This window comes from Antechinus flavipes, chromosome 3 (assembly GCF_016432865.1).
Source record: "Antechinus flavipes isolate AdamAnt ecotype Samford, QLD, Australia chromosome 3, AdamAnt_v2, whole genome shotgun sequence".
Taxonomy (NCBI): Eukaryota; Metazoa; Chordata; class Mammalia; order Dasyuromorphia; family Dasyuridae; genus Antechinus; species Antechinus flavipes.
In genome coordinates this window covers 618317853-618331316 of record NC_067400.1, presented here as the reverse complement: position 1 = coordinate 618331316, position 13464 = coordinate 618317853, and the positions used below count along the sequence as shown (strand labels likewise).

General features: G+C 41.2%; 2 protein-coding genes across 18 annotated transcripts in view; both read right to left on the bottom strand.

The window, feature by feature from the left end:
• LOC127556356 (carcinoembryonic antigen-related cell adhesion molecule 5-like) overlaps positions 1-13464 on the bottom strand; it is a 179669-nt gene that overhangs the window by 2539 nt on the left and 163666 nt on the right. For 2 of the 3 annotated variants that reach the window (XM_051989445.1, XM_051989447.1), the window contains exons 5-9: positions 9638-9913; positions 9279-9551; positions 2372-2504; positions 1716-1765; positions 258-319 (exon numbers count right to left, since the gene is read on the bottom strand). In XM_051989445.1, coding sequence (XP_051845405.1) covers positions 258-319; positions 1716-1765; positions 2372-2504; positions 9279-9551; positions 9638-9913 — 794 coding nt within the window. Of the gene's footprint in view, positions 1-257; positions 320-1715; positions 1766-1985; positions 2167-2371; positions 2505-9278; positions 9552-9637; positions 9914-13464 lie in introns of those variants that run through there. The other variant, XM_051989448.1, reaches the window with a different exon arrangement.
• LOC127556357 (carcinoembryonic antigen-related cell adhesion molecule 5-like) overlaps positions 1-13464 on the bottom strand; it is a 254523-nt gene that overhangs the window by 104195 nt on the left and 136864 nt on the right. For 2 of the 15 annotated variants that reach the window (XM_051989454.1, XM_051989456.1), the window contains exon 3: positions 12202-12288. The exons of the other annotated variants lie outside the window; for them this stretch is intronic. In XM_051989454.1, the coding sequence (XP_051845414.1) occupies positions 12202-12288 (87 nt within the window). The remainder of the gene's footprint in view (positions 1-12201; positions 12289-13464) is intronic. 15 annotated transcript variants of the gene reach the window in all.

Here is a 13464-nt window from a genome sequence, read left to right as displayed (position 1 = left end):
TCTTCTCTTCAGACAGTTCCCCAAGCAGATCTCCTCACAATGCTAGGGAATGCTTATCCATTTTTTTTTTTGCTTTCCTTCAGACACTCTCCTGCTCATCAGAATGCTCTAGTGATCCTGCAATCTCTTAGACACATTAAAAGCTTAAGAGTGCAGGGCAGGAAGAATCTCTATATATGCACAAAGGGGCCCCTTTGCACTCCCTAATAGGCAACCCAACGTCCTAGAAGTGATTGAAGGAGAACTTGTGTCCCTACCTGTGCAGGCAGAGCTGAGCCTGGTAGGTGAACAGTGTTTTCATACAGGGTGTTATCTTCACCTGGAGGGAGAGAAACACAGAAAGAAGATTTCCTTGCTGTATACTGAGCCTGAATTTCATGAGGGACTGTATCTTCCTCCTTCCAACCCCTATTCACCCAGCAAATAGATGAAGAGGACAGAGGAGGATTCCTTCTTTCCTATCTCCCTCACAGAGAGTCAGTCAATAAGCATTCATTTAGTGCCCATCATATGGCTGACCTTGTGCTAAGCATTGGGCATACAAAAAAAAGTGGAAGGCAATCAGTGCTCTTGAAGAGATTGTTGTCTAAAGGCTAAGTCAACTTGCAAACTGTATAACAACATAGTGGACTGGGTTATTGGAGAGATGATCAACAGTGGGAAAGCACAAGAATGAAGAGGAATCAGGAAAGGCTTCTTGGGGAAGGAGTGATAGTAGCTGGCACTCAATGTCCCAGAGCCAGGAGCTTAAGAGAATTTAGGAGAATCTTCCAGATATGGGGACATATTTGGGAAAAGTGCCTAAAGAAGAAATTCCAGGGTCTCTCTCTCATCTATGGTTTTGAGGTTTTAAAACTTTATGATGGGATAAAAAAACTTTATGATGGGATAATACACTCAGATCTTTGGTTCTAAGGACTGCCCTTCCATAGTTTGAGTGTAGATGGGGCTGATCTTAATACCTCCACTCATCTCTGAATCTCTCTTAGAAGAGAGAACACAGAAGCTCAGTGAGGGTGAGGAATGTGGCACATTGATATAATGCCCGGGTCTGTTGACTCACCAAAGCAAGGAGATGACCTAGAGGTCCTAAAGGCTGTGCTATCAGAAATGATCATTTTTGGAGATTTCTGTTACTTAGTGTGGAGGAGTTCATTATCAGTTGCTTGGCTATTTGGAAATGAGTTTTTGGCCCTGGCAGCCCTAGGTCATTTAGTGCTAAAGAAGAGTTTGCATTTGAGGAGTGATTTAAAAGCAAAGATAGATGGAAGGGATTATGGAGGCCAGTTACTCCATCCCTCTTTCTATATGTGAGTAAATTGTGGCAGAGGGATGTTTCATCAGGGTTATATAGGGGTTAAGTGTGAAGCTAAAATGTGAGCAGAGTAAATAGAAAAGGGAGGGGAGTGTGGAGAGTCACCATTGCTAGGCCCTGCACAAACAGCAACTTAATTCTTAGTCCTCCAAATATTAGGCACTTTGATAGCAATGAGTCAATATACAAGTTAATAAATACTGTTTAAGATAAATGAAATGGAGAGCTATTTTCAGAATTGAATTGTATGAGGTTTCATGATCAAAGAAAAAGCAAAGGAGTTGTTCCTCATTAGGATAGCTAATAGATTCTCCCTGAACAAAAAAGGAGTTTATGGTTGGAACCCTTACTTCCAAGGAATCGTTAGGTGCTGCTTTGATTATTTAGTGCTTTCACTTACCACGTTTGTGTGCTGAATGGTTCTTCTCTGAAAGCTGGTGTTTGCTGGTCCTTCAGAAAGAATACACATGTGGGATGGTCATTCCCAAGAAAAGTAAAAGATTTTCCTAGCTAGAAGGGTCTTTTGGAGCATAATAAAGGCTTGTCTTTGCATACCCTGAGGCTCCATCCCTTATCTCTAAATATAAGCTCCTCATTGTTACTTTCTTTACCAAATAGATTGTATTAGTCTACTCAGCTTCTCCATGCACTCTGGATCTGCCTCACTAGCTTTTTTTTTTTTTTTTTTTTTTTTTTTTTACTTAGTTATTCACTAGGTTGTGAGTAATAACCTATCTCCTTTCTCAGTGTAGTCACTTCCGTTCTCTCTCTTTGTTGAAATCAGTCTCTTTGTTTGAGGATCCAAGAAAAATAGGGAATTCTAGTCTCCATCCCAATGTGGAAGTGAATACCTGTGAAAAGGAAATCAAGCATGAGGAATGGGATAGGATGAAAGTCCAGAGAAGGAGTCCACCTAAAGGAATTTGTATAGAAACATAGAAGTTTGGGAAAAGGATGTATATCAATTTCAGAAGAGGGGAGAGCATAAAGAAGATTATGCTGATATCCCTTCCCTATTCAGAGAGATCAGCTATAAGAGAGGAAGCATCATTTTACCTTTCAGTCTTTCTGAAGAACTGGATATAGATGAGGGTCCCAATGAGAATTATTCCAACCAGTACTCCAATCACAATGCCAGTGATAGCACCTCCAGAGAGTGAGGAGCCATTACTTCCTCCCATAGACCGTTCTGTGGACAGAGAAAAGGAACCATGAGTGTTTTTGAGGGATCTCCTCCTGTGTACACAGAGCCTGATACTTTGTATGCTATTAATAAATGTTTATTGATTGATGAAGCAAACAACTGTTGTTCTTCAGACCTTGGATATCCTTTGTCACATTACAGACTGTGACAAACAATTTGTGAACCTGAATATTAGACCAGTCTATCAAATTCTAGACAATCTCTGATTTCACGATTTCCTCTCCATGTTGTCCCAACTTCCCTTCTTTATTTTAGTTGATGTCACCATCCATTTTTCAATCACCCAGTCAACGAAACACATTTTTGACCTTCTCCCTCCTTTAAAACTCACATCCAATCAAATTGTTGTGACAGTTTCCCCAATGGTAGAGTTATTTGCATTGATTCTATGTGGAGAGACTCTGTCACATCTCAATCTGAAATCGCTATTTATATCTGAAAAGCAGTGCACTAGAATAAAACAAAACAAAACAAAACAACCACAAACACCTCTGTTTCAATTCTGGAGACCTGGATTAAAATCCTGATCCTGACATTTGCTACCTGTGGGATATTGGCCAAGTTCCTTCTTTTCTTTGGACATCAATTTCCCATTCATTTTGGGTTATCTGTAACATTCATCTAACTTTAAACTCTGTAAGCTTATCTCTCTCTTCCTCCCCATCCCCCTGGCCAAATTCTAGACCTCATCAATTTCTATCTGAAGTTTTCAATAGCCTCCACAGTGGTCTTGCTGCCTTCACTTTTTCTTCCAATCCACGTCTTTCATCTTTGTATGTCAAGTGCTCTGCATATTACCATTGATAATTGTAATGTTCTCTTCCCTAAAATATAATGTTCTCTGTGATCAGATTTCTTGGGGGCCTTCTGGAGGCAGACTTGGGGTCAGTTCAAAGTAACCATCACCTCAGATGCAGCCAGCTGTTAAAAATTCAGATCCTTTATTGTCTCCTTCCAAATAGCCCGGTTAGCTTTCTTAGAGGCCTATCTCTCTCCTTGGTTCTGAGGGCTCTTGCCACTTGTGCTTTGCCCCTGCCAACTTCAGTCTCTTTTATCTGATATGTTTCTAGCCAGTACAAAGGTTGAAGTTGCAATGAATCTGTCTTACCTCCAAGAGTGGGCTCCTCCGAGAGTGGGGTCCTCCTTTAGGGGGCTTGTCCTTCTGACTTGTAAATCTGTGGACTGAATCCTGATTTGTGAATTTCCAGAAGTCCTAATAGTCCTTGTCCTTTAGTGGGTTCCTCCTTATATGCTTTCTTAAAGGTGTGAACTCTAAAGATGTGAAAGCTGTGAACTCTCTTAAAGGTGTGAAGCATTGTCTCTATCAATTACAGTGACTTAGTACTTTGTTTCAAGTTCTGGCCCATAACATCTCCCACTTTCTTTTGATTTAGAACATAAGGTGGTCATGACCTCCCTGACTTCTCAAGACGATGAGAACCCCCCAAAAGGAGGTGATCAGGCTGTCCCTGACTGCTCAAAAAAAAAAGTGAAAACACCATAAAAAGGAGGTGATCATGCCCTCCCTGACATCTCAGAAAGGGAGATGAAAACAGCAGAGGAAATGGGAAATCAGATCAGATTAGCGGGTTTCTGAAGGGCCTCACTTAAAAGTGGTATACATAAATCCATCAATTTGGGAGATATTACACATAATTACATAACTTACATAAGCACATAATAACATAACACAGGCTAATAGTGATGTAACAAATAACATGAATCAACATGAGGAATTATACATGTCCATATGTCCTAGAAATAGTCTAAAACCAATCTATTGTCCATTACTTCGTGTTCCAGGAATCCAATAATTCCTGCAAGTTTTGAAGTCCTGCAATAGTCTCATCTTGTGTTAGGGAATCCAATGATTTCTACTGATTTTCAAGTCTTACAACAGTCTTATCTTGTGTTAGGGCATCCAATGATTTCTGCAGATTTTGTTTTTAGGTCTTCCCCTTTGTTTCCAGATTTTTCTCTTTTTCTGTCTCTCTCCAGGTGCTCATTGTCACCCACCTGTTTCCTTCTGCCTCTGTAGGCATACGAGCAAACCCTCTCTCCCAAGCAGTTAACTTATCTAATTCCCTTCTATTCACCACTTTCTAGATCTCTCCTCTTCACCTGGCAATTACATTGGAGCTGTTTGCACTGGACACTGTCCTGTTAGTTTAAAAAGCTTGTATTCTCCTCAATTTAATCCCTTTCTGCTATCTGATTGCTTTTTGACTGACTGATCATGTAATCCCTTTCTGACATGTGATTACTTTTTGGCTGATTGATCACATCAGAGTCCTGATCTTCTAAAGATTCTCTGGGTGTAAACTCAGCTGCCATCATTCCCCACCTGTCTTTTGAATGATATCTTGTGGCTGGGCCCCGACTCTCATTTCCCTGGATCAATCTACATTCTGAGGCCCAGTGGAAACCTCAATTGCATTTTGACATGGGGTTTTGGGTTTTATTCTCTCACCCTGTCCTCTCATTTTATCTCTGTATTTTCATTGGGTTCTCAGATGTCCTAGTTTTCCACACTGAAAATATCCACAAGTTTCTCCAGAAGTCCCTTTTTTTTAAAAATAACTTTTTATTGATAGAACCCATGCCAGGGTAATTTTTTACAGCATTATCCCTTGAACTCACTTCTGTTCCAATTTTTCCCCTCAACCCCCTCCCCCAGATGGCAAGCAGTCCTTTTACATGTTGAATAGGTTACAGTATATTCTAGATACAATATATGACACTGTCTTCCCATGTTTATCATAGTTTGAGTATAATAAGCATTTGTGCCCACTGTGGCACAGTGTCTTATGATCTCCTCTAAAGGAGCATCTGGTGTATTTCTCATATAATTCTTTTGCAAACCTAATTAGCATTTTCCTTAGCCAGATATCTGGTCATTATTTCTGTAGCTGCTTTTTCTCCAATGGTTCTTGTGACAGCTGTTTGCAAATGTCCCACAAAATCCACAAAAGGTTCATTGGGACCTTGCTCTATTTTTGTGAAGGCTTTACTTCCATCTTTCTGTCCGGGGAGGGAATCCCAAGCTTTTATTGCAGCCTTAGAAATTTGCTCATACACTGTTATGGGATTATTAATCTGTTCTAAATTCTCTCCATACTGACCTTCACCTGCTAGTTGGTCCAAAGTGACTTGTACATTAACTCCTGTTTGCCTATTGCATCTGGTTTGAATTCCTCATAATTCATGATGCTCCAAAAGCCGCAACAAGTTTTGTCTAGGTTCTAAACATGTCCTTGCTATGGATTTCCAATCACTTGGGGTAAAGATTTCATAAGCCAAACTATCTATTAACATCTTAACATGAGACGATGTAGCCACATAAAGAGCACAACCTTGTTTCAAATCCTTAATTTTTTCCAGCTCAGAAAGAGTGTATCTTTTCCTTTTTTGACCTGAAGAGTCAATCTCTTCAATCACAGGGTATGCATTTATAAAATCAGATACATCCTGTCCTTCATATTTTGCCTTAACCAATGCCTTTGCTAATCTTGTCATAGGCTGCTTCATAGGAGGTGCTCATTGTGTTACTGCCTTTCTCCCTCCTCCTTCTCCCTCCACCCATGAAGGGTTAATTGAGGGAAGTAGGTCAGGGGATTAGGAATGCTCTAATTTCTCCTGCTGTGAATTCTTATCTGATTCTTCATTCTTTTCACCTAGTTTAGTTGGCACCTCCCCTTCCTGCTCTTTCTTCTTTTTCCATATTCTATAATTTAATATAATTTCCTAAAGCCAGTTGTATTAAATTATATGTATTAAATGTGTCTTTGGAAATTGAATCAGGTCCATTTTTATTGCAGAATTAACAAAGTTATTCTACTAATTTCCACTCATCTAAATCTAATTTTTTTTCCCCATAGACGACCAAGGAGATATGTACTGTACAGTTTTTAAAAGTTCAATGATCTGCTCCCAAATTATAATCAAACCTTGGATTTTCATAACCTTGACAATGCTCTCTACACGTTTTCCTTGAAGAGAAATAGAAGGCTGTTTTCTAAACATCTGTCCCATTTCAGCTGAAATATTACTTTCGTCCTTTCACAAAGTTTCCTTGTTGTACTCACCCTAATTTCTGGATCGAGGAGACTTTTCCACTGAATCAGGATCAGAGGCTTTTCCACTGAAATAAGGATTGGAGGCTTTTCCACTGGAATCAACATTGTGTCTGTTCCATGTTCAGGCGCCAATATGTAATATTCTCTTCTCTAAAATATAATGTTCTTTGTGAGCAGGTTTCTTGGGGGGCTTCTGGAGGCAGCCTTGGGTTCAGTTCAAAGTAACAATCACCTCAAATGCAGCCAGCTGTTAAAAGTTCTGATCCTTTATTGTCTCCTTCCAAATCGCGTGGTTAGCTTTCTTGGAGGCCTATCTCTTGCCACTTGTGCTTTGTCTCTGCCAACTTCAGCCTCTTTTCTCTGATATGTCTCCAGCCAGCACAAAGGTTGAAGTTGGAATGAATCTGTCTTGCCTCTAAGAGTGGAGTCCTCCGAGAGTGGGGTCCTCCTTTAGTGGGCTTGTCCTTCTGACTTGTGAATCTCTGGACTGAATCCTGATTTGTGAATCTCCCGAAGTCCTAGTGGGCTTGTCCTTTAGTGGGCTCCTCCTTATATGCTTTCTTAAAGGTGTGAACTCTAAAAATGTGAAAGCTGTGAACTCTCTTAAAGATGTGAACTCTAATGTGTGAACTCTCTTAAAGGTGTGAAGCATTGTCTCTATCAATTACAGTGACTTAGCACCTTGTTTCAAGTTCTGGCCCATAATAATGATTACTGTCTGGTACTGCATGGTTAAGATTTGCTCATGCAAATAAAGTTACTTACTCTAGACAAAAGGAGAATGACAAAACAGTCCTTCATTCACCAGTTCTTTAGAATGAAATCATTTAGTGTATTATTTTCAATCTTTTCTTCAAAGTCCCTTTAGTGATCATAAGTTTTGCTGCATTGCAATCAGGATAAGATATGTTTAATGCTTTTCTTTTTAACATTTGTTTGCTAAGTTTTATGCTTAGATGCATGGTCAGTTTTTTTAAAATGTCATATACAGCTGAGAAATATGCATGCTCTTTTCTATTCCTATCCAATAATCACAACAACTCCATTTATAAATTTCCACTTAAATCCTTAACCATCTTCTCTTTTCTTTTCTTTTTGTTTGTTTCTATAGAAGGGTGAAGTTTGAATAGATCATATTTGTCTAGCCTTTAAAAAGTCCCTTATTATTTTATTTTCATTCATTCTTTGAAAATTTGCTTATCTTTTCCTTTACTTTTTTGGATTTTGTGTCTTTTGATGTATATTCATTGTGGCTTCTTTTGGTGCAGTAACTTGTTGTCGATAATACCTTAATGCATAATACAACTTCCCAACTTTTACTTTTTTTAAATGCATGTTCATGTTTGTGGCTAACTTGCCTCAGATAATGATTTATTTGGGACTTGATTTCAGCTGAAGCAGGATACTTTTTGCTGAAAGTTTTTTTTGATCTCCATAAATCTTCTATAGGTCAATTTTATTACTTGTTGATAATACATTATTTGGCTTTTACTTTCTAATCTATCACCCTGCTTACTTTTTGTGTTTTATGAATGAATAATCTGACTTAAATTTAGAATTTTGCTCTATTGTCTGATTTCTCAATGACAAAGTATTTTATAAAAGTGTTTGTATATTTCCTTTATTTTCATCTATTTTTCATTATTTTCATTATTTTTCATCATTTTCATTAAGTGGGAGCTGTTGCCTGGAATTGAGGGGCTGAACAAGGAACTTTAGATTCCTCAGATTTTTACATCCAGGTTATTTGGACAAAGTCATAAATGAACTAGAGATGTGACAATGGTCATGTTAAAAAAAACTCTCACTTTTGAATCAGTCTTATTAATCTATCCAGTTCTGATGAATGACATACCAACTTGATACGTTTGACTACCTGTTCCTTAGGCTTCAGGAAGTCTCTATTAAGTACTAAATCACCTTTGGTGGTCTTAGTCTAATATTCAAGACTTTTCACAAAATGGTAGCAGAACTCTTTAATATTCTTCTGGCCATGTATTATCGCACAGGTTGCATTGTTCTACATTCACCACTCAAACACATAGTGTACAATCCCACTTTTGAACCTTGACTCAAGATATTTCTCCACAGAAATAGAATATTTTCCCCTTTGATTTATTGAAATCCTTCACATCCTTCAAAACACAAATCAAGTGATAGCTCTTTTATGAAACCTGATTTGATTTTTGACCAGTTCCCCAGCTGGAATGGTCATTCCCATCTGAGCTCTCCTACAACATTTTATTTTGTAACCATAGTCTAATTATGCATATATTATGCATATCATGTAATATTGTGTATCACTTACCTGTCTTTAGGGTCTGTTCCTTCTACTAGATTTGAAGGTTCCTGAAATTGGTATTGGAGTCTTAGATAAATCTAGTAATTCCCTTTATGCCTAGCATAGTGCTCTGCAGAGAGTTTGTAGCTAAATGATCAAAGGGTGAATGAATCTGTATTGTCTATTACAATTTAGATATTGGTCTCCATATTTACCAAGGCCAAAATCACAGTAAATGAACTGACTCACTCCCAGGCTAAACACATTCCCTAGAATCAGATTCTTCCTTTACACATCCTCTGCCAATTCATTGTGAAAACCTGCCTTCCTTAATAAGCCTGAACACCTGCTCCTGGCCACCATCTTTGACCAACCCCCTGAGGGAAGAGAGGGAACACTTACCAACCACCTTAACTGTGACACTCTTAGAGACCGACAAGTTGGTCACATTGTTCTTTGCCTGACATGTATACGTTCCTGAATCTCCCCAAGTTGCATTTTTGATGACATAGGTACTATTAGAGAGGTCAAGGTTCACGGTACCATTGACTTGCCATATATAGTGGGCAGGTGGGTAAGACTCAACATGACACTCTAATGTCAGTGGGTCACTGAATGGGACCTCAATCTTTCCTTCCTCGGGGGTTGGTACAAACATGATGTTGTCTGGTCCATCTGTGTAAAGAAGAGAAGAGAAGAGATGAGATGTGAGTCATTGCTGGGGAAAGGCCTGGAGAGAGAGGACACTCAGAGTCACTCACAGTTCACAGTCAGGATAATGGGGTCACTTGTGTTGAAACTGATTGGATTCTGGATTTCACAATGATAAGACCCAGCATCCTCCCTCTTCACAGGCAGGATGGTGAGGGTCTGGTTATTCATGGACAGGTTCATCCTCTCATTGAGAATCAGGGACTTGTTCCTGAAGAACCACAGAAGGTTCACTCCCGCCTGTTCTGTGCCACATGTGAAGGCCGAAGTTTCATCCTCCATGACGTTGGTTCTGTTGGCTGTGAGGTTAGGTTTGGTTGTTCTTTCTATAGAGAGAAAAAGAGAACTGTGTGAGTGATTGGCTTGTGGCTTCACCAGGTCAAACCATCCAAAGCCCAAGCATTTACATGATAGACATACAGGGGTGGTCCATGGGTAAGGAGATGCCCCCCGAAAATTATTAGCATAGTGGTTATGCTAATAAGGAAAGTGAGGAAGAAGCCCAGGGGAAGGAATGCTGGGTCCTGAGTTATCCCCTCCCTGAGACTGGTTTTGAGACATGCATAATCTAATGACTAAGTTGGAAATGGGAGGAGGGAACAGTATCGATGAAGTGCCTGCTACGTGCCTGGCATGTGTTATGTGCTATATTCATGTTATTATTCTCATTATTATGATTATTGTTATTGGCCAGCACTGTGCGAGATGCTGTATTATCTAATTTCATCCTCTCAAGAACGTTGGGAGGGAGGGGATATTTTTATTAAGACACATTTGAACCCTAGTTCTTTCTTAATCCAGGCCCAGTGCCTTCCTTGGCTACTGAGGTTTCTTCCTTCTTTTCATCAATTATTTCATTCTATTCCAGGAATTCTTAATGTGGCATCTTTTAAAAACATATTTTGATAACTATTAAAGTAGAACAATTTCCTTTGATTTCCTATGGCTTTTATTTTCTGGATTTAAAAGAGATCCTTGTGAGAAGGGATCCCTTGAATCCATCACCTGACTGTCCTGGGGCTCTCTGGCACAAAAGGAGGAGCATTTATGCTCCTATTCCAGCACCTGAACTCATTCCCTTGTTGCTGAAACTTGCTTATGTGCATTTCTCAGAACAGGCTCTGGTCAGAGGATCCTGGCTCTCCATCTGGAATGGTCTTCCCCAGCATCTAATGCACTCCCTTATTTCCTGGATAAGAAAAATGGAGGTCCCCATGAGCTGGGTGACCTATACAAGGTGGGTTGGCTAAGAAACAGCAGACTTGGGGTTGGAACCAAAGTGTCTTGGCTCAGAAGCTGGGATCCCTTCAGCACATCCCAGATTCTCCCTGTAGGATGTTCTCTCCTGATAGGCACAGGAGTGGTTGGCGGAGGAACAGCACTGAGCTCAGAGCCACTTTCCTTTGGGTACCACTTCCTGGAGGTGCCTTCATGGGGTACTGTGGGGGCCTCTGTGGTGCTTTATCCCTTTTGCCTTCTCCCTTCTTTTTTCAAAGTGAGAGCCCCTTCCCAAAGCTGGGCTCCATAAAGATTGTGGGGCAGTGCTCCCTTCCACAGACCTCCCATGGGAGAGGCATGTCGATGGCATCTGCTGGGGATTTCTAGGATATTGAGAAGCTTTGCTTGTGGCAAAAGGAGCTTGTGGTCCCATGGGGAGCCTGCAGATTTTGGCCTTATGTCCTGTCCTTGATCAAATGAGATGATATTGGTAAAGAGGTTTGTGGGGGACTGGCACACTGTAAGCACTCACTAAATATTTATTCCCTTGCTCCTTCTTCAGATCAGCTTTTGTTCCTCTGACCACCTGCGGTCACACAGAGGTCAGTAGATGCTCTCTGTTTGGAGATGTTCTGCAGCATCCCTAAGGGCTCAGTAGCCTTGGCTGTGATGAGACCCATAGGGGGCCAACCCTCTGCCACTGTCTCAGCAGCAGAGAACCAGAGATGGCAGGGGGCATTTGGTCCCAAAGCCCTTCAGGAGGCCTGATCCCTGTAGGATGTTCTCTCCTGATAGGCACAGGAGTGATTGGTGGAGGGACAGCACTGAGCTCAGAACCACTTTCCTTTGGGTACCACTTCCTGAGGTGCCTTCATGGGATACTATGGGGGCCTCTGTGGTGCTTTATCCCTTTTGCCTTCTCCCTTCTTTTTACCCAGCCTCTGCTTCTTTGTGACCTCATCAGTCATCAGGCCTCTTTCCCCTGGTGGACAGCTCTGCTTGTGAGTTCTCCTTTATACTGTGTGCCATTGGCCAGCACTGTGTGAAATGCTGTGTTACCTAATTTCATCCTCTCAAGAACTTTGGGAGATAGGAACTATTGTTATTAAGACCACATTTGAACCCTAATTCTTTCTTAATCCAGGCCCAGTGCCTTCCTTGGCCACTAAGGTTTCTTCCTTTCTTTCAACAATTATTTCATTCTATTCCAGGAATTCTTATTGAGGGAATTCACTCTTATTGAAACTAACTGGGTTCCGGATTTCACACTTATAGGGTCCTTGGTCTTCCCTTGTGACATTGATTATGGTGAGTGTCCTGTTATCCGGGGACAGCACTATCCTGTCACCAGCTGGGGAGCTTTGGTTTATGGACCATTGGTATGTGACATCTTGACCTTCAGACTGGCACATCAGGGAGACATTGTCCTTGTTCTCCACTGGGGCCATGTTGGTGCTGCTGATGAGAGGTTTGGAGAGTGGCCCTGTGCAGAAAATAGACAGAAAATGACTATTGGGTGCAATTTTCTTTGGTGCTTTCTTCCAACCAAGTATCAGGTATGGAAGTAGTCTCCCTAAGACTTCAGAAAGATCCTAGGCTCTGGAACATTGGCCAAAGAACCTGTGATTTCACTGGCATGGACCCTGCTTTCTCTGAAGTGGATCAGGTTCTCCCCTCCTTAGGAGAAAGTTCATTCCTGAATGACTGTGACTGAAAAAGACATTCACTTGGCGCCCAAGCTCCCAGGGCAGAATCTTTGTGGGTTGAGACTGACTGGTTGGGGAGTGACACATCCCCTTGTCCACTGTCCAGGCTGTCCTTGAAGCCTTTCTAGCTTGGCAGGATCAGGAAGAATTATTCTCTGTTGCCCTGGTCTTCAAGAATCCAGGATCACCTCCACACCTTGAGGGGATATTGGTGAAGGTCAGAGTGCACAGGCCACAGACAGGGTCATGGGGTCTGGTGCTCAGAGAGAGAGAGATGCTACCTTAACTCCAAAGTAAAACAAAGCAAAAGGAAGAGATTGGAAATAGATTAGTAAGCAGCAGCATGCAAAGGATAGAATCCTGGGCTGGGATTCAGGAGGCTCCCATGTTCAAGAGTCTTTAATCAATCCTCACATCCCCTGTGCCTAGGACTGCAACTTGTCCCCAGGGGCAGATCAGGCACAGAATTTACAGAACATTCATTTATTTCCTCCTTGGGCCTCTCCCCTTCCCGTAGCAGTTTCCTGTCCTAAATCTGAGAATGTTGAAGATGATCTTCAAGATCCTCTCCAGCTTAGAGATGCTGTTATGTTAGGAGGCTGAGACAAGGGGGACGGACTTTCCCGAGCCTTCATGGCCCAAGGAAGGCCCAGATAGGAACTTTTCCATCTCCTGGGTTCTTTGTAGTTTCAGCCTTATCACTGAGGAAGCTGTGTGTCCCAGAATAAGTTCTGGGCCAACTGCAGCAGGTTCATGGGACTCGCTCTTAGGTCATCCTCCCTCAGCTCTCTAAGGATTAATTTCCCAAGAGAACTAAGTTAGAAATAGTAGAGTTTTCTGCCCTTCTTTCTGCTCCATTTTGGTGGAATTTACACTCCCTCTGATGGGCCTTTTAAGAAGTTTAGAGTGAGGGAGAACATACTTCCTTTCATACAAAGCTTCTTCCTTGTATC